Source organism: Loxodonta africana, chromosome 19, assembly GCF_030014295.1.
Source record: "Loxodonta africana isolate mLoxAfr1 chromosome 19, mLoxAfr1.hap2, whole genome shotgun sequence".
NCBI lineage: Eukaryota > Metazoa > Chordata > Mammalia > Proboscidea > Elephantidae > Loxodonta > Loxodonta africana.
In genome coordinates, this window is record NC_087360.1 from 42,019,802 (window position 1) to 42,045,278 (window position 25,477).

Here is a 25,477-nt window from a genome sequence, read left to right on the forward strand (position 1 = left end):
ATCAGCATTATAGTAGCTACTAGCTCTATTGTTAACTGTGAATCCAAATAGAAAATATCATAAGTAAATTTTATCCTGAAGCTCTAAAAAATAAACTCAAGTTGTTTTTAGGAGAACTATATCTCTATTGGAGGAAATTTAAGAATATTATACAGGTTAATACTGAAAATAATTATTTTATGATGTGATGTATATATTTCTGAGGAGTATTTTTATTACAATCCGATTTACTGTTACTGGGAGGAGGGACAGAGAGAGAATGAATGTATAACAAGCTACAGATTCATCTGGATGAGTTAATTTTAAAGAGAAATACTAAAGGCTCACTCTTAAAATCTCATTTAACAACATATATTGAGCACAATGGTTCCACTCCAGGAGGATGACACAAATTAAAAAAAAAAAAAAAAAATTACAAATGCAACACAGTTCCAGGGGAAAAGAAACCAGACTATTCCTCTAAAGGCAGAAACCTAGAGTGAGTCATGATTGCCCAACCAGGCACACAAGTGACAGCAGCCCGTACCTTCTGGTAGTCCTCTTTGGACCTCAAGGCCACCTCCATTTGCTTGGCAGAGGTGGGATAGATGGCTGAACGGTACTGAGTGCCATGATCGTTGCCTTGGCGCATGCCTGGTAAAGTAGAAAACAGAGAATTATTGGGGTTGAATGGTTAATAATGTCAGAATCCAACTAACCAAAACCCTGACAAGTCCAGGTATTAATTTTTTTATGTTCTCTATGAGAGATGTTCTGTTAGTGCTTGTTTTAATTTCACTTTGGCATCATTTTCTTTAAACAAGCATGAAATGCATCTTTTTTTCCTCTAAATTTATTTTGTTCCTGTTGTTGAGTATATACACAGCAAAACATACACCAATTCAACATTTTTACATGCACAATTCAGTGACATTGGTTATATTCTTCGAGTTGTGCAACCATTCTTACCCTCCTTTTCTGAGTTGTTCTTCCCTCAGTAGCATAAACTCACTGCCCCCTAAGGTTCCTATCTAATCTTTTTTGAGTTGCTATCGTCAATTTGATCCCACATAGATAGTTCTTAAAAGAGCGTAATGCTCAAGGTAGGCCTTTTTTTATTACTTAAGCTAAACTACGGTTTTAAGATGACTTCAGGGAATATTTTTGGTTTAAGGTTTAAAAGTTATCTCAGGGCAATGGTTTCAGGGTTTTATCCACCTTCCATGACCCCAGAAAGTCTAGAGTCCATGAGAATTTGAATTTCTTTTCTGCATTTTGCCCATTTTGATCAGGATTCTTCTATGGAATCTTTGCTCAAAATGTTCAGTAATGGTAGCTGGGTACCATCCAGTTCTTCTGGTCTCATGGAGGCAATTAGCCAGACATTCTATATCCTCTTTCTATTCCTGACTCCCCTTCTTTCTCTGTTGCTTCACGTGAATAGAGTCCAATTGCTGTGCCATGGATGGCCACTTGCAAGCTTTTAAGACTCCAGGCATGGGTGGAGCCAAGATGGTAGAAGAGACAGATGCTTCCAGCAAGCCCTCTTTACAACAAAGACCTGAAAAGACAAGTGAAACGAGTATATTTATCACAAGCTAGGAGCCCTGAACATCAAAGGCAAGCTCAGAAAACAAACTGAGGTGCAGGGGGAGGAAGAGACTGTTTAAAAGCTGAGAGGAGTTCCTGGATGTGAATCCCTGGCAGACCTCACACACCATTCTTGGAACGGCAGCAGTGGGCTTGTACTAGTGTTCAGCTGCAGTTTCCACAGGGAGAAGCAGCCAGCCACACAGCCTACTCATACCTCTAGAAGCAGAGAAGAACAGCACTCTCAGCCAAAGCTAAGTACTCACGTGTACTCCCAAGCCTGTTTCAGCGGCTGACTGCCTTGGGCCTGAGAGAGGCCCTGCTGAGCATCTAGAGCCATCCTTCCAGCCTTGGAGAATGGATAAATTTAAAATTGGGGGAAAAGATAATTTGCCAGCTCCACTAACCAGGGGAGCTCAGAACAGAAGCGGCTCCTGTCCAGGCATAAACGTTCCATGTGTGAACATTTATGTTTCAGCTGTGCAGCAGAGAGCTGGGTGTTTGATGTTTGACATTGCTTTGCCTATTAAACAGGGTCCTAACCTACCCACATCAGGGGACTAAGGACTGGTAGCTCCACTCAGGTCACCCACCCACCCATGACAGGGGTCTAAGGATAACTGGCACCTCCCAGTCCTTACAACTAAAAACATTGGGCCCCCATGGTTCGTCTGCAGAACTCACCCACCTGTACACTCTCACTCTAGGGAACAGGGACATGCTTTCCTCAGAGACATGTGAGGGACGATTCTCAGCCCCCTGCCTTGTTGAGAGTGTGACCCCATGTTGCAACCAGATACTGGTACCTACACCAATCACCCCTGCCCCTCTAAGACTGTAGGACAGAGCCTGTACGACACACTTGATGATCAGCCACCTGGAAACCTGAGCTGAATTCATACAAAAAAAGTGAATGAACTCCTAGACTGATATACTTGATAATAGCTCTAGCCATCTGGGGACAGGATGTCAGAGCTCCAAAGGCAAAAATAATCAAGCTAGCTCACTCAAGCAACCAATTTGAGCATACCAAAATAAAAAAAGCAAGAAGCTACGACGCAGTAAACAAATATAAAATAAACTAATACAATAACTTATAGATGGCTCAGAGACAACAGTTAATATGAAAGTCACATAAAGAAACAGACCATGATGACCTCAACAAGCTCTCAAAACAAAGAATCAAGGGATCTCCTAGATGAAAGTGCATTCCTGGAATTACCAGAGGCAGAATACAAAAAATTAACATACAGAACCCTTTAAGACATTAGGAAGGAAATGAAACAATATGCAGAACAAGCCAAGGAACACACAGATAAAGCAATTGAAAAAATTAAAAAGATTATTCAGGAACATAAAGAAAAATTTAACAAGCTGGAAAAATCCATAGACAGACAGCAATCAAATTGACAAGATTAACAATAAAATTACAGAAGTAGACAACTCAATAGAAAGAAAAGCAGATTTGAGCAAGTGGAAGGCAGAATTTCTGAACTTCAAAATAAAGCATTTGGCACTATTATATGTGAAGAAAAATCAGATAAAAGAATTTTAAAAAAGTGAAGAAACCTTAAGAATCAGTGGGACTCTACCAAGAGAAATAACCTACGAGTGATTGGAGTACCAGAAGAGGGAAGGATAACAGAAAGTACAGAGAGAATTGCTAAAGATTTGTTGGCAGAAAACTTCCCTGATATCGTGAAAGATGAGAAGATATCTATCCAAGATGCTCATCAAAGTCCACATAAGGTAGATGTTAAAAGAAAGGCACTAAGACATATTAAAATGAAACTTGCCAAAACCAAAGATAGAGACTTTTAAGAGCAGCTAGGGATAAACGAAAAGTCACCTAGAAAGGAGAGCCAATAAGAATAATCTCGGACTACTCAGCAGAAACTATGCAGGCAAGAAGGCAATGGGATGACTTATATACAGCACTGAAGGAAAAAAATTGCTGGCCAACACTCATATATCCAACAAAACTGTCTCTCAAATATGAAGGTGAAATTAGGACACTTCCAGATAAACAGAAGTTTAGGGAATTTGTAAAGACCAAACCAAAGCTACAAAAAATACTAAAGGGAGTTCTTTGGTGAGAAAATCAATAATATCAAGTATATCAACCCAAGACTAGAATACTGGGCAGAGCAATAAGAAGTCAACCCAGACAGGAAAAAAAAAAAAAAATCAAGATAAAAAAAAAGCTCAAAATAGGGTAACAACGATGTTATTATATAAAAGACGATATTAAAACAATAAAGAGGGACTAAGAAATGCAGTCATAGATCTTCCATATGGAGAGGAAGATAAGGTGACACAAAGAAATAAAAGTAAGGTTTAAATTTAGAAAAGTGGGGGTAAATAATAAGTTAACCACAAAGGAGACAAACTATCTTACACATCAAAATAAAATAAAAGAAAAAATAGAGAGTCAGCCGAAACAAAATCAACAGCACCGAATATGAGGAAAGGAAAATATATAAAGATGATCTACACAGCACAAAATTAAGTGGGAAAAGAAACGGTCAACAACACACACAAAAAGAGACATCAAAATGATAGCACTAAATTAATACCTCTCCATAATTATACTGAATTATACCAACAAAGAGAAAAACAATGGCAGAATTGATTAAAAAACACAATTCATCTATATGCTACCTACGAGAGACACACTTTAGACTTAGAGACACAAACAAAGTAAAACTCAAATGATGGGAAAAAAATATAATTAGCAGACAACAACCAAAAAAGAGCAGGACAAAACAGACTTTAAAGTTAAATCCATCATAAAGGATAAGGAAGGACACTATATAATGATTAAAAGGACAATACACCAAGAAGATATAACCATATTAAATATTTATGCACCTGATGACAGGGCTGCAAGATACGTAAAACAAACTCTAACAGCATTGAAAGCTGAGATAGACATCTTCACAATCATAGTAGGAGACCTCAACACACCACTTTTGGTGAAGGACAGGACATCCAGAAAGAAGCTCAATAAAGACACTGAAGATCTAAAAGCCACAACAAACCAACTTGATCTCATAGACATACACAGAACACTCCACCCAACAGCATCCAAGTGCACTTTCTTTTCTAGTGCAAATGGAACATTCTCTAGAATACATCACATATTAGATCATAAAGCAAGCCTTATCAGAATCCAAAACATTGAAATATTACAAAGCTTCTTCTCTGACCATAAGGCCATAAGAGTGGAAATCAATAAGAGAAAAAGCAGGGAAAAGAAATCAAACACTTGGAAACTGAACAATATCCTGCTCAAAAAAGACTGGATTATAGAAGACATTAAGGATGGAATGAAGAAATACATACAATCCAATAAGAATGAAAAAAATTCCTAACAGAACCTTTGAGACACAGTGAAAGGAGTGCTCAGAGGTCAATTTATATCAATAAATGCACACATCCAAAAAGAAGAAAGGGCCAAAATCAAAGAATTATCCCTACAACTTGAACAAATAAAAATAGAACAACAGAAGAAACCCTCAAGCATCAGAAGAAAACAAATAATAAAAATTAGAGGAGGCGGAGCCAAGATGGAGGACTAGGGAGACGCTACCTCGGATCCCTCTTGCAACAAAGACTCGGAAAAACAAGTGAATCGATCACGTACATAACAATCTACGAACCCTGAACAACAAACACAGATTTAGAGACGGAAAATGAACAAATACGGGGAAGCAGCGATTGTTTTCAGACCCTGGAGCCAGCCTCCCAGTCAGGTAACCTTTGGCACCCGATTTAGGGCAAAGCCCAGGGGAGCTGACGGCACAAACAAGGGGCCCAGCCTTACCACCCTGAACTCACCCCGGGAGGGGGCCCAGCCGGTTTACGTGGGTGGCGTGGCGACGCAGCAGGTGGGAGAAGTCCCTGGGAGGCAGTGACCGGTCTTGGAGCTGGGAGAGCAGCGTCCCAGCCGGGGAATCGTGCCGCTGGGATTTTGACTGGGCCCTGTCACGGCACAAGCACGGGGAGCAGCTCCACTCCCCTGAACTAACCCCGGGAGGGGACCCAGCCGGTTCGCGGAGGCGGCGTGGCAACGCGGCTGGCGGGACGAGAAGTCCCCGGGAGGCAGCGACTGATTTTGAAGCTGGGAGTAAAGCGTCCCAGCAGGGGAACATTGACGCTAGGATTTGGACTGGCAGCGGGTGGCTTCAGAGGGCCAGACCCCCGGGGGCAATCTCCACACAACCAGCACACATAGGCGACATGCCCTGTCGGAATCTCAGATATAATAGTCATTCCAAGCAAGACAAGCAACTCTGGCTATATTCTGAGGTGCTACTCTCCTATCTCGCTGATCCCTCCCCCACCCTCCCCAGGCGGCTTCATTAACATTGGAATTGCCTGAGCCAGAGGGAGAATGGCTCTGGCTCCGTGGCGGCTTTGCTTCCCCCCCCTTTTTCTTTCTTTTGGTCTTTTCCTAACCCACTCTTTCGGCCTGAGAGAAGGAACAACAACAACAACAAAAAAAAAACCACAGGGACCAAAAATCCACCCCTAATTGGACTAAAAACACAGAACCAGCTACAGCCAAGCAAATATGATCCAAATCTCAGACTTTCATCCTTACAGGGAACAAGGTGGCAGTTATAATCCAAAGGCAATTCTGATAGGGATCTGACTGCATTTTTTTTTAGTGGATTTTCCGGAAAAACTAGTTTCCCAGTGATGGCTCGGAGACAGCAGTCTATATCAAACCACATAAAGAAGCAGACCATGACTGCTTCTACAAGCCCCCAAACGAAAGAATCAAAATCTTTCCCAAATGAACATACAATCCTGGAATTATCAGATACAGAATATAAAAACTAATTTACAGAATGCTTCAAGACATCAGAAAAGAAATAAGGCAAACTGCAGAAAAAGCCAAGGAACACACCGATAAAACTGTGGAAGAACTCAAAAAGATTATTTAAGAACATAGTGGAAAAATTAATAAGTTGCAAGAATCCATAGAGAGACAGCATGTAGAAATCCAAAAGATTAACAATAAAATTACAGAATTAGACAACGCAATAGGAAGTCAGAGGAGCAGACTCGAGCAATTAGAATGCAGACTGGGACATCTAGAGGACCAGGGAATTAACACCAACATAGCTGAAAAAAAATCAGATAAAAGAATTTAAAAAAATGAAGAAACCCTAGGAATCATGTGGGACTCTATCAAGAAGGATAACTTGCGGGTGATAGGAGTCCCAGAACAGGGAGGAGGGACAGAAAACACAGAGAAAATAGTTGAAGAACTCCTGACACAAAACTTCCCTGACATCATGAAAGACGAAAGGATATCTATCCAGGATGCTCATCGAACCCCATTTAAGATTGATACAAAACAAAAAACACCAAGACATATTATCATCAAACTCGCCAAAACCAAAGATAAAGAGAAAATTTTAAAAGCAGCCAGGGAGAAAAGAAAGGTTTCCTTCAAGGGAGAATCAATAAGAATAAGTTCAGACTACTCAGCAGAAACCATGCAGGCAAGAAGGGAATGGGACGACATATACAGAGCACTGAAGGAGAAGAACTGCCAGCTAAGGATCATATATCCAGCAAAACTCTCTCCGAAATATGAAGGCGAAATTAAGATATTTACAGATAAACACAAGTTTAGAGAACTTGCAAAAACCAAACCAAAGCTACAAGAAATACTAAAGGATATTGTTTGCTCAGAAAACCAATAATATCAGATACCAGCACAATACAAGGTCACAAAACAGAATGTCCTGATATCAACTCAAATAGGGAAATCACAAAAACAAATTAAGATTAATTAAAAAAAATACTCATAACAGGGAATCACAGAAGTCAATATGTAAAGGATCACAATAATCAAAAAGAGGGACTAAACACAAGAGGCATAGAACTGTCATATGGAGAGGAAAACAAGGCGATACAGAACAATACAAGTTAGGTTTTTACTCAGAAAAATAGGGGTAAATATTAAGGTAACCACAAAGAGATAAAACAACTCCATAACTCAAGATGAAAGCCAAGAAAAACGTAACGACTCAACAAACATAAAGTTGAACACTACGAAAAAGAGGATCTCACAATTTACTAAGAAAAAGTCTCAGCACAAAAAAGTGGAAAAATGAAATTGTCAACAACACACATAAAAAGGCATCAAAATGACAACACTAAACACTTATTTATCTATAATTACGCTGAATGTAAATGGACTAAATGCACCAATAAAGAGTCAGAGCGTCTCGGACTGGATAAAGAAACACGATCCGTCTATATGCTGCCTACAAGAGACACACCTTAGACTTAGAGACACAAACAAACTAAAACTCAAAGGATGGAAAAAAATACATCAAGCAAACAATAAGCAAAAAAGAAGAGGAGTAGCAATATTAATTTCTGACAAAATAGACTTTAGACTTAAATCCACCACAAAGGATAAAGAAATACACTACATAATGATAAAAGGGAAAATTGATCAGGAAGACATAACCATATTAAATATTTATGCACCCAATGACAGGGCTGCAAGATACATAAATCAAATTTTAACAGAATTGAAAAGTGAGATAGATGCCTCCACAATTATAGTAGGAGACTTCAACACACCACTTTCGGAGAAGGACAGGACATCCAGTAAGAAGCTCAATAGAGACACGGAAGATCTAATTACAACAATCAACCAACTTGACCTCATTGACTTATACAGAACTTTCCACCCAACTGCTGCAAAGTATACTTTTTTTTCTAGCGCACATGGAACATTCTCTAGAATAGACCACGTATTAGGTCACAAAACAAACCTTTGCAGAGTCCAAAACATCAAAATATTACAAAGCATCTTCTCAGACCACAAGGCAATAAAACTAGAGATCAATAACAGAAAAACTAGGGAAAAGAAATAAAATATTTGGAAACTGAACAATACCCTCCTGAAAAAAGACTGGGTTATAGAAGACATCAAGGAGGGAATAAGGAAATTCATAGAATGAAACGAGAATGAAAATATTTCCTATCAAAACCTCTGGGACACAGCAAAAGCAGTGTTCAGAGGCCAATTTATATCAATAAATGCACACATACAAAAAGAAGAAAGAGCCAAAATCAGAGAACTGTTCCTACAACTTGAACAAATAGAAAGTGAGCAACAAAAGAATCCATCAGGCACCAGAAGAAAACAAATACTAAAAATTAGAGCTGAACTAAATGAATTAGAGAACAGAAAAACAATTGAAAGAATTAACAAAGCCAAAAGCTGGTTCTTTGAAAAAATTAACAAAATTGATAAACCATTGGCTAGACTGACTAAAGAAATACAGGAAAGGAAACAAATAACCCGAATAAGAAACGCGAAGGACCACATCACAACAGAACCCAATGAAATTAAAAGAATCATATCAGATTATTACGAAAAATTGTACTCTAACAAATTTGCAAACCTTGAAGAAATGGATGAATTCCTGGAAAAACACTACATTTTTTTTTTTTTTTTTACCTAAACTAGCACATTCAGAAGTAGAACAACTAAATAGACCCATAACAAAAAAAGAGATTGAAACGGTAATCAAAAAACTCCCAACAAAAAAAAGCCCTGGCCCGGACGGCTTCACTGCAGAGTTCTACCAAACTTTCAGAGAAGAGTTAACACCACTACTACTGAAGGTATTTCAAAGCATAGAAAATGACAGAATACTACCCAACTCATTCTATGAAGCCACCGTCTCCCTGATACCAAAACCAGGTAAAGACATTACAAAAAAAGAAAATTATAGACCTATATCTCTCATGAACGTAGATGCAAAAATCCTCAACAAAATTCTAGCCAATAGAATCCACCAACACATCAAAAAAATAATTCACCATGACCAAGTGGGATTTATACCAGGTATGCAAGGCTGGTTTAATATTAGGAAAACCATTAATGTAATGTATCACATAAATAAAACAAAAGACAAAAACCACATGATCTTATCAATTGATGCAGAAAGGCATTTGACAAAGTCCAACACCCATTTATGATAAAAACTCTCAGCAAAATAGGAATTGAAGGAAAATTCCTCAACATAATAAAGGGCATCTATGCAAAGCCAACAGCCAATATCACTCTAAATGGAGAGAACCTGAAAGCATTTCCCTTGAGAACGGGAACCAGACAAGGATGCCCTTTATCACCGGTCTTATTCAACATCATGCTAGAAGTCCTAGCCAGGGCAATTAGGCTAGACAAAGAAATAAAAGGCATCCGGATTGGCAAGGAGGAAGCAAAATTATCTCTATTTGCAGATGACATGATCTTATACACAGAAAAGCCTAAGGAATCCTCCAGAAAACTACTGAAACTAATAGAAGAGTTTGGCAGAGTCTCAGGTTATAAAATAAACATACAAAAATCACTTGGATTCCTCTACATCAACAAAAAGAACGCCGAAGAGGAAATAACCAAATCAATACCATTCACAGTAGCCCCCAAGAAGATAAAATACTTAGAAATAAATCTTACCAAGGATCTAAAAGACCTATACAAAGAAAACTACAAAGCTCTACTACAAGAAATTCAAAAGGACATACTTAAGTGGAAAAACATACCTTGCTCATGGATAGGAAGACTTAACATAGTAAAAATGTCTATTCTGCCAAAAGCCACCTATACATATAACGCACTTCCGATCCGAATTCCAATGTCATTTTTTAAGGCGATAGAGAAACAAATCACCAATTTCATATGGAAGGGAAAGAAGCCTCGGATAAGCAAAGCATTACTGAAAAAGAAGAAGAAAGTGGGAGGCCTCACTCTACCTGATTTCAGAAGCTATTATACAGCCACAGTAGTCAAAACAGCCTGGTACTGGTACAACAACAGGCACATAGACCAATGGAACAGAATTGAGAAGCCAGATATAAATCAATCCACCTATGAGAAGCTGATATTTGAGAAAGGACCAGTGTCAGTTAATTGGGGAAAAGATAGTCTTTTTAACAAATGGTGCTGGCATAACTGGATATCCATTTGCAAAAAAATGAAACAAGACCCATACCTCACACCATGCACAAAAACTAACTCCAAGTGGATCAAAGACCTAAACATAAAGACTAAAACGATAAAGATCATGGAAGAAAAAATAGGGACAATGTTAGGAGCCCTAATACAAGGCAAAAACAGAATACAAAACATTACCAAAAATGACGAAGAGAAACCAGATAACTGGGAGCTCCTAAAAATCAAACACCTATGCTCATCTAAAGACTTCATCAAAAGAGTAAAAAGACCACCTACAGACTGGGAAAGAATTTTCAGCTATGACATCTCCGACCAGCGCCTGATCTCTAAAATCTACATGATTCTGTCAAAACTCACCACAAAAAGACAAACAACCCAATCAAGAAGTGGGCAAAGGATATGAACACACACTTCACTAAAGAAGATATTCAGGCAGCTAACAGATACATGAGAAAATGCTCTCGATCATTAGCCATTAGAGAAATGCAAATTAAAACTACGATGAGATTCCATCTCACTCCAACAAGGCTGGCATTAATCCAAAAAACACAAAATAATAAATGTTGGAGAGGCTGCGGAGAGATTGGAACTCTTATACACTGCTGGTGGGAATGTAAAATGGTACAACCACTTTGGAAATCTATCTGGCGTTATCTTAAACAATTAGAAATTGAACTACCATATAACTCAGAAATCCCACTCCTCGGAATATACCCTAGAGAAACAAGAGCCTTCACACAAACAGATATATGCACACCCATGTTTATTGCAGCTCTGTTTACAATAGCAAAAAGCTGGAAGCAACCAAGGTGTCCATCAACGGATGAATGGGTAAATAAATTGTGGTATATTCACACAATGGAATACTACGCATCGATAAAGAACAGTGACGAATCTGTGAAACATTTCATAACATGGAGGAACCTGGAAGGCATTATGCTGAGCGAAATTAGTCAGAGGCAAAAGGACAAATATTGTATAAGACCACTATTATAAGATCTTGAGAAATAGTAAAAACTGAGAAGAACATATACTTTTGTGGTTACGAGGGGGGAAGAGAGGGAGGGAGGGAGAGGGTTTTTTTATTGATTAATTAGTAGATAAGAACTGCTTTAGGTGAAGGGAAAGACAACACTCAATACATGGAAGGTCAGCTCAATTGGACTGGACCAAAAGCAAAGAAGTTTCCGGGATAAAATGAATGCTTCAAAGGTCAGCGGAGCAAGGGCAAAGGTTTGGGGACTATGGTTTAAGGGGACTTCTAAGTCAATTGGCAAAATAATTCTATTATGAAAACATTCTGCATCCCACTTTGAAATGTGGCTTCTGGGGTCTTAAATGCTAACAAGCGGCCATCTAAGATGCATCAATTGGCCTCAACCCACCTGGAGCAAAGGAGAATGAAGAACACCAAGGTCACATGACAACTAAGAGCCCAAGAGACAGAAAGGGCCACATGAACCAGAGACCTACATCATCCTGAGACCAGAAGAACTAGTTGGTGCCCGGCCACAATCGATGACTGCCCTGACAGGGAGCACAACAGAGAACCCCTGAGGGAGCAGGAGATCAGTGGGATGCAGACCCCAAATTCTCACAAAAAGACCATACTTAATGATTTGACTGAGACTAGAGGAATCCCGGCGGCCATGGTCCCCAAACCTTCTGTTGGCACAGGACAGGAACCATCCCCGAAGACAATTCATCAGACATGAAAGGGACTGGACAGTGGGTGGGAGAGAGATGCTGATGAAGAATGAGCTAATTATATCAGGTGGACACTTGAGACTGTGTTGGCATCTCCTGTCTGGAGGGGGGATGGGAGGATAGAGAGAGTTGGAAGCTGGCAAAATTGTCATGAAAGGAGAGACTGGAAGGGCTGACTCATTAGGGGGAGAGCAAGTGGGAGTACGGAGTAAGATGTATGTAAACTAATATGTGACAGACTGACTTGAATTGTAAACGTTCACTTGAAGCTCAATAAAAGTTGATAAAAAAAAAATTAGAGCAGAACTAAAAGAAATAGAAAACAAAAAAGAAATTGAAAGAATTAACAAGACCAAAAGGTGGTTCCTTGAAAAAACTGATAAACCATTGGCCTAACTGACAAAAGAAAAACAGGAGAGAAAGCAAATAACCCAAATAAAAAATGAGATGAGCGATATTACAACAGACCCAACTGAAATTAAAAGAATCACATTGGATTACTATGAAAAACTGTACTCTGACAAATTTGAAAACCTAGAAGAAATGGATGAATTCCTAGAAACACACTACCTACCTAAATTAACACAAACAGAGGTAGAAAAAGTAAATAGACCCATAACAAAAGAAGAGATTGAAAAGGTAATCAAAAAACTCCCAACGAAAAAAAAAGCCCTGGCCCAGATGGCTTCACTGCAGAGTTCTAACAAACTTTCAGAGAATTAACACCAGTACTACTAAAGGTATTTCAGAGCACAGAAAAGGACAGAATACTCCCAAACTCCTTCTAAAAAGCGACCCTTTAGTACAAACTCCTTCTAGAAGCCGGCATATACCTGATACCAGAACCAGGTAAAGACACCACAAAAAAAGAAAATTACAGACCTTTATCCCTCATGGACACAAATGCAAAAATGCTGAACAAAATTCCAGCCAAGAGAATTCAGCAACATATCAAAAAAATAATTCACCATGACCAAGTATGCAGGTTTTTTTTTTTTTAATTTTTTATGCAGGGATGGTTCAACATTAGAAAAACAATCAGTGTAATCCACCACATAAATAAAACAAAAGACAAGAATCACATGATTTAGAAAATGCATTTGACAAAGTTCAACACCCATTCATGACAAAAACTCTCAGCAAAATAGGAATAGACGGGAAACTCCTCAACATAATAAACGGCATTTATACAAATCAGTATAGTCAACATCATTCTAAATGGAGAGAGCCTGAAAGCATTCCCCTTGAGATCAGGAACCAGACAAGGATGCCCTTTATCACCACTCTTATTCAACACTCTGCTAGAGGTCCTAGCCAGAGCAATTAGGCAAGATAAAGAAATAAAGGGCACCCAGATTGGAAAGGAAGAAGTCAAAGTATCTCTATTTGCAGATGACATGATCTTATACATAGAAAACTAAAGAAACCTCAAGAAAACTACTGAAACTAATAGAAGAATTCAGCAGAGTATCAGGTAGAAGGTAAACATACAAAAATCAGTTGATTCCTCTACACCAACAAAAAGAACATCGAAGAAAAAATCACCAAATCAATACCGTTTACAGTAGCCCCCACGAAGATAAAATACTTAGGAATAAATCTTACCAGAGATGTAAAAGACTTATACAAAGAAAACTACAAAATACTTCTGCAAGAAACCAAGAGAGACCTATATAAGTGGAAAAACATACCTTGCTCATGGATAGGAAGGCGTAACATTATAAAAATGTGTATTGTACTGAAAGTGATCTATAGATTTAATGCAATTCTGATTCAAATTCCAATGACATTTTTTAATGAGATGAAGAAAGACATCACCAAGTTCATACGGAAGGGAAAGAGGCCCTGGATAAGTAAAGCATTACTGAAAAAGAACCAAGTGGGAGGCCTTACTCTACCTGATTTTAGAACCTATTATACTGTCACAGTAGTCAAAACATCCTGGTACTGGTACAACAACAGATACATAGACCAATGGAACAGAATTGAGAACCCAGACATAAATCCATCCACATATGAGCAGGTGATATTTGACAAAGGCCCCAAAACAGTTAAATGGGGAAAAGACAGTCTTTTTAACAAATAGTGCTGGCATAACTGGATATCCATCTGCAAAAAAATGAAACAAGACCCATACCTCACTCCATGCACAAAAACAAGCTCAAAATGGATCAAAGAACTAAATATAAAATCTAAAACAATAAGGATCATGGAAGAAAAAATAGGGACAAAGTTTGGAGTCCTAATACATGGCATAAACAGTATACAAACATTACTAAAAATGCAGAAGAAAAACTAGATAAATGGGAGCTCCTAAAAATCAAACATCTGTGCTCATCCAAAGATTTCACCAAAAGAGCAAAAAGTTTACCTACAGACTGGGAAAAAGTTTTGAGCTATGACATTTCCAATCACGCTTGATCTTTAAAATCTACATGATACTGCAAAAACTCAACTACAAAGAGACAAATAATCCAATCAAAAAATGGGCAAAGGATATGAACAGACAGTTCACTAAAGAAGACATTTAGGTAGCTAACAGATACATGAGGAATGATCATGATCATTAGCCATTAGAGAAATGCAAATCAAAACTACAATGAGACCTCATCTCACTCCAACAAGGCTGGCATTAATCCAAAAAAAAAAAAAAAAAAACAGAAAATAATAAGTATTGGAGAGGCTGTGGAGAGATTGGAACACTTATACACTGCCAGTGGTAATGTAAAATGGTACAACCACTTTGGAAATCGATTTGGCACTTTTTTAAAAAGCTAGAAATAGAACTACCATAGCATCCAGCAATCCCACTCCTTGGAATATATCCTAGAGAAATAAGAGCCTTTACTCGAACAGATATATGCACACCCATGTTTATTGTAGCACTGTTTACAATAGCAAAAAGATAGAATCAACCAAGGTGCCCATCAATGGATGAATGGATAAATAAATTATGGTATATTCACACAATGGAATACTACCCACCCACTGCTGTCGAGTCAATTGTGACTCATAGCGACCCTATAGGACAGAGTGGAACTGCCCGATAGAGTTTCCAAGGAGCACTTGGTGGATTCTAACTGCCGAGCTTTTGGTTAGCAGCCATAGCACTTAACCACTATGCCACCAGGGTTTCCAATGGAATACTATGCATCGAAAAAGAACAGTGATAAATTTGTGAAACATTTCAGAACATGGAGGAATCTGGAAGGCATTATGCTGAGTGAAATTAGTCAGTTGCAAAAGGACAAATATTGTATAAGACCACTATTATAAGAAATCAAAAAATAGTTTAAACAGAGAAGAAAATATTCTTTGATGGTTACAAGAGGGGGGAGGGAGGGAGGGTGGGAGATGGGTATTCACTAATTAGATAGTAGATAAGAACTACTTTAGGTGACAGGAAAGACAACACACAATACAGGTGAGGTCAGCACAACTAGACTAAACGAAAAGGAAAGAAGTTTCCTAAATAAACCGAAAGCTTCAACGGCCAGCGTAGCAGGGGTAGGGGTTTGGGGACCATGGTTTCAGGGGAAATCTAAGTCAATTGGCATAGTAAAATCTACTAAGACAACATTCTGCATCCCACTTTGAAGAGTGGCGTTTGGGGTCTTAAATGGTAGCAAGCGGCCATCTAAGATGCATCAATTGGTCTCAACTCACCTGGAGCAAAGGAGAATGAAGAACACCAAGGATACAATGTAACTACGAGCCCAAGAGACAGAAAGGGCCACATAAACCAGAGACTACATCAGCCTGAGACCAGAAGAACTAGATGGTGCCCGGCTACAACCCATGACTGCTCTGACAGGGAACACAACAAAGAACCCGAGGAAGCAGGAGAGCAGTGGGATGCAGACCCTAAATTCTCATAAAAAGACCAGACTTAATAGTCTGACTGAGACTAGAAGGACCCCGGTGGTCATGGGCCCCAGACCTTCTGTTGGCCCAGGACAGGAACCATTCTCAAAGCCAACTCTTCAGGCAGGGACTGGACTGGACAATGCGTTGGAAAGGGATGCTGGTGAGGAGTGAGCTTCTTGGATCAGGTGGACACTTGAGATTATGTTGGCATCTCCTGCCTGGAGGGGAGATGAGAGGGTAGAGAGGGCTAGAAGATGGTGAAACGGACACGAAAAAAGAGAGTGGAGGGAGGGAGCAGGCCGTCTCATTAGCGGGAGAGCAGTTGGGAGGATATAGCAAGGTATATATAAGTTTTTGTGTAAGAGTCTGACTTGATTTGTAAACTTTCACTTAAAGCACAAAAAAAAAAAAAAAAAAAGGACTCCAGGCACTACACATTGAACTAGGAGGTAAAACAGAAGCACTAAACACGTTATTAGGCCAATTAACTGGGATGTCCCAGGAAAACATGACTCTAAACTTCCACACCAAGGAATCAGATTCCATGAGGTGTTTGGTTGGACATAAGCAGCCTCAGCAGCTATAATTTTTTTTTTTTTTTTGGTCTTTGTTGTAAATATATATATCACATGACTTTTTCCAATTCAACTTCTACTAGTGTAGAATTTATTGGCAGCAATTACAATAATCGGATGTGCAACCCTACCCCTGATCAATGCAATTTTTCCATCACTGTTAACCCCCCTTTTCCCTGTCCTTCCTGCTGCTGGAAACCATTAATGATCTTTGGTCTTTATACAGTTGCCTTTTCTTGCCTTTTTATATGTGTCTTCAAGCTCCATCCATACTGTAGCATGTATCAAGACTTCATTTCTCTTACTGCCTGAGGAGCATTCCACTGTATGTATGGACTGTATTTTCTTTATCCATTCATCTGTTGAACTGCATCTGTTTTGATTTGCCTGTTTTAATAATAAATATCTTTGAACTTAGGTAAATTGATCACAGGTCTTGGAACATAGCAGATGCATTAGAATAACCTGGGGATCTTGTTAAAATGTAGGTTCTGTTTCAGTAGGTCTGAGATGAGCCTAAGATTCTGCATTTCTAAGATCCTGTCAGGTGTGGTCATCAGACCATACTTTTAGTAGCATGGGTTTCGAGTTTGCAAAGATATTTTCAAGGCTCTTTATTTAATTCTTCAACAATATTTTCACTTCCAGTATTCTGATGAAAAAAAACCTGAATCTTCCAAATCAACCTTATTCAGGTATACCATGTACAATGCTCCCTCCAATGCTGAAAAGAGGCTGCCCTGATAGAAGAAGTGTATCTACAGTGTTCCTCAACCTAAATTGTAACCAAAGGGCAGCTCGAGGAGACAAAGTGAAGTATTATAATGAAATGTGCAAAGACCTGGAGTTAGAAAACCAAAACGGAAGAACAAATTCAGCATTTCTCAAGCTGAAAGAACTGAAGAAAAATTCAGGCCTCAAGTTGCGATTTTTAAGTATTCTATGGGGAAAATATTAAACGACACAGGATGCATCAAAAGAAGATAGAAGGGGAGGCGGGGACAAGACGGTGAAGTAGTCAGACACTTCATGTGGCCCCTCTTACAACAAAGACCCAAAAAAATCAAGTGAATCAATTATATATGACAAGCTAAGAGCCCTGAACATCAAAGGCAAAGGTGAGGAACTGGACTGAGCAGAAAGGGGAGGGAGAAACGGTTCAGAAGCAGTGAGGAGTTGCAAGACCTGACATGGCAGGAACCGGCACCCCACAGGCTGATTCCACTGCTGGCTGCCAGGAGCCCAGTGAGGCAAGCAGAGGTGCTCAGACTGTGTTTTCTACATTGGGGGAGGCTGAATGGCAGAGAATCTGCTCAACCCTCCAGAACAAGGGAGGAAAAAAAAGAAGTGGCCCACAATTGGCAAATGATAAGTACCTACATTTAATCTACTGCAATTCAAATATACACCTTCAGGAAAAACCGCTCACCCACTTACCTGCTCCCTTCCTGCTCCTCACTGGGTCCCACTGGGCTGCATCCCCTGAAGAAGGACCCTGCACTTGCCCAGAGCCATTCTTCCGGCCTGGGAGAGGGAACAAATTAACAAATGGAAAAAATAATCTGCCAGCTCCCCTAAGCCGGGAACTCAGGGCAGAAATAGCTCCTTTGCCTAGGCACAGGCACAAGGGGACCATGGACTTTGAATGCCTTTCACCCCTGCATAGACCTATGCGGTCCCATTTCAACAGCACAGGCCCTTATTAGCACAGTACAACAGGGTATATACCTGAAGTCTAACTTCAACTATTTCCGTTACATGGTGGAAAGGCAAGTTCGTGTCATTTGACAATGATCTGCCTATTAAGCAGGGTCCTCACCTACCCAGATCAGGGGCCTGAGGACTAGTGGCTCCACCCACAACACAGCCACCCGCGACAGGGGTCCAAGAATAAGTGGTGCCTCCCAGTCCTTACAGCCAACAGCATTGAGTGTCCGTAGTCAGGGTGCAAAATCTACCCACCTATGTGCTCTAGGGGACAGGGACACACTTTCCTCAGATACTCAGGGTGGTGGCCAGCCCCCTGCCTTGCTCAGAGCGTGACCCCCTATACCAATCACCCCTGCTCATCTAGGACTGTAGGTGAGAGCCTGCACCACACACTTGGTCACTATCTGGACACTTGAGCATTTATACAAAACCAACAGCCAACACCATCCTAAATGGACAGAGTCTGAAAGCATTCCCCTTGAGAACCAGAGCTAGACTAGGATGCCTTTTATCATCCTCTTTTAGTGCCAGAGGTCCTAGCCAGAGCAGTTAGGCTAGAAAAAGAAATAAAGGGCATCCAAATTGGTAAAGAAGAAGTAAGAGTATTTCTATTTGAAGAAGGTAAGATCTTATACACAAAAAACCCCAAAGAATCCCCAAGAAAAATAATGGAACTAATAGAAGAGTTCGGCAAAGTATCAAGATACAAGAGAATCATACAAAAAATCAGCTGGATTCCTCTACAGCAACAAAGAGAACTTTGAAGAGGAAATCACTGAATCAATACCATTTACAATAGCCCTCAAGAAGATAAAATACTTAGAAGTTAATCTAACCATAGATGTAAAAGACCTATGCAAAGAAAACGACAAAACACTCCTGCAAGAAACCAAGAGACCTAAGTCAGTGGAAAAACATATCCTGATCATGGATAGGAAGACTTAATATTGTGAAAATGTCTATTCTACCCAAAGCGATCGACAGATACAATGCAATCCCGATCCGAATTCCAACGACATTTTTTAATGAGACAGAGAAACAAATCACCAGCTTCACATGGAAAGGGAAAAGGCCTCGAAGTAAAGCATTACTGAAAAAAAAGAACAAAGTGGGAGGTTTCACACTACCTGATTTTAGAACCTATTATACTGCCATGGTAGACAAAACAGCCTGGTACTGGTACAAAAACAGATACATAGACCAGTGGAACAGAATTGAGAATCCTGACATAAATTCATCCACCTATGAGCAGCTGATATTTGACAAACAGAGTCTGTTAAACGGGTAAAAGACAGCCTCTTTAACAAATGGTGCTGGCATAACTGGATTAAAAAAAAAAAAAAAAACGAATAAACTGGATAGTCATCTGCAAAAAATGAAACAAGACCCATACCTCACACCATGCACAAAAACTAACTCGAAATGGATCAAAGACCTAAATATAAAATCTAAAACGATAAAGATCATGGAAAAAAAAATAGGGACAATGCTAAGACCCCTAATACATAGCATAAACAGAATAAAAAACATTCCTAACAACGCACAAACACCAGAAGAGAAACTAAATAACTGGGAGCTCCTAAAAATCAAACACCTATGACGGCACTAGGTTTTTTGTGGGATGCTCATCCAAAGACTTCTCCAAAAGAGTAAAAAGACAACCTACAGACTGGGGAAAAAAATTTGGCTATGACAAATCCAGTAAGTGTCTAATCTCTAAAATCTATATGATACTGCAAAACCTCAACAACAAAAAGACAAATAACCCAATTGAAAAATGGGCAAAGGATATGAAAAGGCTCTTCACCAAAGAAGACATTCAGGCAGCTACCAGATACATGAGGAAATGCTCACCATCAGTAGCTATTAGAGAAATGCAAATCAAAACTACAATGAGATACCATTTCACCATAACAAGGCTAGCATTAATCCAAAAAACACAAAATAATAAATGTTGAAGAGATTGTGGACAGACCGGAATACTTATACACTGCTGGTTGGAATGTAAAATGGTACAACCACTTTGGAAATACATTTGGCACTTCCTTAAAAATCTAGAAATAGAGCTACTATATATATATAAAAAAGATAGTAGACAAGAATTAACTTAGGTGAAGGGAAGGACAAAACACAATACAGGGGAAGTCAGCACAACTAGACTAAACCAAAAGCCAAGAAGTTTCCTGAATACAAGCAAACACTTCAAGGGACAGAGTAGCAGGGACGGGAGCCTGAGGACTATTGTTTCAGGGGACATCTAGGTCAATTGGCACAACAAAATTTAAAAAAATGTTCTGCATCCCACTTTGTTGAGCTGCATCTGTGGTCTTAAAAGATAGCAAGAGGCCATCTAAGATGCATCAATTGGTCTCACCCCACCAGGAGCAAAGCAGAATGAAGAACACCAAAGACATGAGGAAAATATTAGCCCAAGAGACAGAAAGGGACACGTAAACCAGAGACTTACACCATCCTGGGACCAGAAGAACTAGATGGTGCCTGGCCACAACCGATGACTGCCCTGACAGGGAGCACAACAGAGAACCCCTGAGGGAGCAGGAGATCAGTGGGATGCAGATCCCAAATTCTCACAAAAAGACCAGACTTAATGGTCTGACTGAGACTAGAGGAATACCGGCGGTCATGGTCCCCAAACCCTCTGTTGGCCCAGGACAGGAACCATTCCCAAAGACAAGTCATCAGACATGGAAGGGAGTGGACAATGGGTAGGAGAGAGATGCTGATGAAGAGTGAGGTACTTTTAGCAGGTGGACACTTGAGACTGTGTTGGCATCTCCTGTCTGGAGGGGAGATGGGAGGGTAGAGAGGGTCAGAAACTGGCAAAATTGTCACGAAAGGAGAGACTGGAAGGGCTGACTCATTAGGGGGAGAGTAAGTGGGAGTATGGAGTAAGGTGTATATAAGCTTATATGTGACAGACTGACTTGATTTGTAAACGTTCACTTAAAACTCAATAAAAATTATTTAAAAACAAAAACCAAACCAAGACTACAAGAAATATTAAAGGGAGTTCTTTGGTTAGAAAATCAATAATATCAGGTATCAACCCAAGACTAGAACACTGGACAGAGCAATCAGATGTCAACCCAGATAGGGAAATCAGAAAAATAAATCAAGATAAACAAGCATTCAAAACAGGGAAACAGCGATGTTATTATGTAAAAGAAGACAATATTAAAACAATAAAGAGGGACTAAGAAATGTAGTCATAGATCTTTCACATGGAGAGGAAGACAAGGCAATATAAAGAAATAAAAGTTAGGTTTAAATTTAGAAAAACAGGGGTAAATATTAAGGTAACCACAAAGGAGACAAACTATCCTTACACATCAAAATAAAATACAAGAAAAAAATAGAAACTCACCAGAAACAAAATCAACAACAACGAAGAAGAAGAAAAGACAATATATAAAGATACACTACTCAGGACAAAAAATTAAGTGGAAAAAAAAAAACTGTCTACAACACACACACAAAAATTCATAGTTATCCATAATTAGACTGAATGTAAATGGACTAAATGCACCAATAAAGACACAGAGAGTGGCAGAATGGATAAAAAAACATAATCCATCTATATGTTGCCTGCAAGAGACACACCTTAGACTTAGAGACACAAACTAAAACTCAAGGATGGAATAAATACATCAAGCAAACAACAATCAAAAAAGAGTAGGAGTGGTAATATTAATTTCTGACAAAATAGACTTGAAAGTTAAATCCACCACAAAGGATAAGGAAGCACACTACATAATGATTAAAGGGACAATATACCATGAGGATAAAACCCACCCATATTAAATATTTATGTACCCAATGATAGAGCTGCAAGATACATAAACTCTAACAGCATTGAAAACTGAGATGGACAGCTTCACAATTACAGTAGGAGACTTCAACACACCACTTTCACTGAAGGACAGGACATCTGGAAAAAAGCTCAATAAAGACACAGAAGATCTAAATGCCACAATCAACCAACGTGATCTCGTAGACATATACAGAACACTCCACCCAACAGCAGCCAAGTATACTTTCTTTTCTAGTGCACATGGAACATTCTCTAGAATAGACCACTTATTAGGTCATAAAGCAAGCCTTAGCAGAATCCAAAACACTGAAATATTACAAAGCTTCTTCTCTGACCATAAAAGTAGAAATCAATAATAGAAAAAGCAGGGAAAAGAAATCAAACAACTGGAAACTGAACAATACCCTGCTCAAAAACGGCTGGGTTATAGAAGACATTAAGGATGGAATAAAGAAATTCATAGAGTCCAATGAGAATGAAAACGTTTCCTATCAGAACCTTTAGGACACAGCAAAAGCAGTGCTCAGAGGTCAATTTATAGCAATAAATGCACACATCCAAAAAGAAGAAAGGGCCAAAATCAAAGAATTATCCCTACAACTTCAACAAATAGAAAGAGAGTAATAAAAGAAACCAGCAGGCAACAGAAGAAAGCAGATAATAAAAATTAGAGCAGAATTAAATGAAATAGAGAATAGAAAAACAATTGAAAGAGTTAACAAGATGAAAAGCTGGTTCTTTGAAAAAAATTAACAAAATTGATAAACCACTGGCCAAACTGACAAGAGAAAAACAGGAGAGAAAGCAAATAACCCAAATAAGAAATGAGATGGGCAATATTGCAACAGACCCAACTGAAATTAAAAGAATCATAACAGGTTACTATGAAAAATGGTACTCAAACAAATTTGAAAACCTAAAAGAAATGGATGAATTCCGAGAAACACACTACCTACCTAAATTAACACAAACAGAGGTAGAAAAACTAAATAGATCCATAACAAAAGAAGAGATTGAAAAGATAATCAAAAAATTCCCAACAAAAAAAAGCCCTGGCCCTGAGGGCTTCAATGCAGAGCTCTACCAAACTTTCAGAGAAGAGTTAACACCATTACTACTAAAGGTATTTCAGAGCACAGAAAAGGATGGAATACTCCCAAACTCCTTCTAGAAGCCAGCATATCCATGATACCAAAACCAGGTAAAGACACCACAAAAAAAGAAAATTACAGACCTATATCCCTAATGAGCTTAGATGCAAAAATCCTCAATAAAATTCTAGTCAATAGAATTCAACAACATATCCAAAAAATAATTCACCATGTCCAAGTGGAATTCATACCAGGTATGCAGGGATGGTTCAACCTTAGAAAAAAAAATCAATATAATCCACCACATAAATAAAACAAAAGACAAGAACCACATGATCCTATCAATTGATGCAGAAAAGGCATTTGACAAAGTTCAATACCCGTTCATGATAAAACCTCTCAGCAAAATAGAAATAGAAGGAAAATTCCTCAACATAATAAACGGCATTTATACAAAGCCAATAGCCAACATCATCCTAAATGGAGAGACTCTGAAAGCATTCCCCTTGAGATCAGGAACCAGACAAGGATGCCCTTTATCACCACTCTTATTCAACATTGTGCTGGAGGTCCTAGCGAGAGCAATTAGGGTAGATATAGAAATAAAGGGCATCCAGATCGGCAAGGAAGAAGTCAAAGTATCTCTATTTGCAGATGACATGATCTTATACACAGAAAACCCCAACGAATCCACAAGAAAACTACTGAAACTAATAGAAGAGTTCAGCAGAGTATAAGGATACAAGATAAACATACAAAAATCAGCTGGATTCCTCTACACCAACAAAAAGAACATCGAAGAGGAAATCGTAAAATCAATACCATTTACAGTAGCCCCCAAGAAGATAAAATACTTAGGAATAGATCTTACCAGAGATGTAAAAGACTTACACAAAGAAAACTACAAAACACTATTGCAAGAAACCAAAAGATACCCACATAAGTGGAAAAACATACGTTGCTCATGGATAGGAAGACTTAACATTGTAAAAACGTCTATTCTACCAAAAGTGATCTATAGGTACAATGCAATTCTGATCCAAATTCCAATGACATTTTTTAATGAGATGGAGAAACAAATCACCAACTTCATATGGAAGGGAGAGGCCCCAAGTAAGTAAAACATTACTGAAAAAGAAGGAAGAGGGAGGCCTCACTCCACCTGATTTTAGAACTTATTATACCGCCACAGTAGGCAAAACAGCCTGGTAGTGGTATAACCACAGGTACATAGACCAATGGAACAGAAGTGAGAATCCAGACATAGATGGAGTGGGGTGCCTCTGGGCACTTGTCTGCAGAGCTAAAGAGCTTTGTAACATTTGCCCAAGCACGGCAGAGGCTAGGGTGGCCCAAGAGGTCTGAGGGGCCAAGGGGTTGAGAGCCTGAGGGCCATACAGATGCCTGCCTGTGGGCACAGCTGAGAAGAGGCTGTCCCGATAGAAAAACTGTATCCTGGGTAATTTCTGATTCTGAATTGGAACCTGTTATTTCCCTAATAAACCTCATAATCATGAGTATTGTCTGTGAGTTCTGTGTGGCCATTGCAATGAATTACCAAACCCAGCAGAGAAGTAGAGAGTGTCATGGGAGGGATGGCTGGTATCAGAATTGGTAAAAAGGCTGGAGAAGGGAGGTATGTCTGACATGGACTTCATAGGAATCACCCTTGGGGTGATGCTGATGGTGAGTCCCTCTTCCCTTCTTGAAGTTAGGAGGATGTCATAAGCACCTGCATGCCTTCTTCTGCAAACATATATGTTTGCCATATATGGCAATGGAATTTCAGAGGAAAGAGAAATTTCTACAGTTCAAAGAAGTGAAGAAAGTTTTCATGAAAAGGAAGGAATGAGAACTGGGTTTCGAAGAATAAAAAAATGGAATATAAAAAGAAGTGAATTCTGGTGAGGAAAAGAGCATCACAACCTAAAGTCCAGAAATTAGAACAAACTTGGTATATTCTGAGACAAGAGACAAGACTTGGTTCTGACAAGGGGCCTGGTAGGAAGTGAAGCTGGTCAGTTGAGTGTGAGGTCAGGTCATACCAGAAATTAAAGATTTATGGAAAGATTAGTCTCAAAGTTGCTACAGAGCTTTGTGGAATCCTGGGCAGGTGAGTATAATC

The 25,477-nt window shown here is 39.1% G+C and overlaps 1 protein-coding gene across 18 annotated transcripts in view; it reads right to left on the minus strand.

The window, feature by feature from the left end:
* MSRA (methionine sulfoxide reductase A) overlaps positions 1–25,477 on the minus strand; it is an 813,898-nt gene that overhangs the window by 171,363 nt on the left and 617,058 nt on the right. For all 18 annotated transcript variants that reach the window (XM_064272636.1, XM_064272627.1, XM_064272626.1 and 15 more), the window contains one exon: positions 527–633. In XM_064272636.1, coding sequence (XP_064128706.1) covers positions 527–633 — 107 coding nt within the window. The remainder of the gene's footprint in view (positions 1–526; positions 634–25,477) is intronic.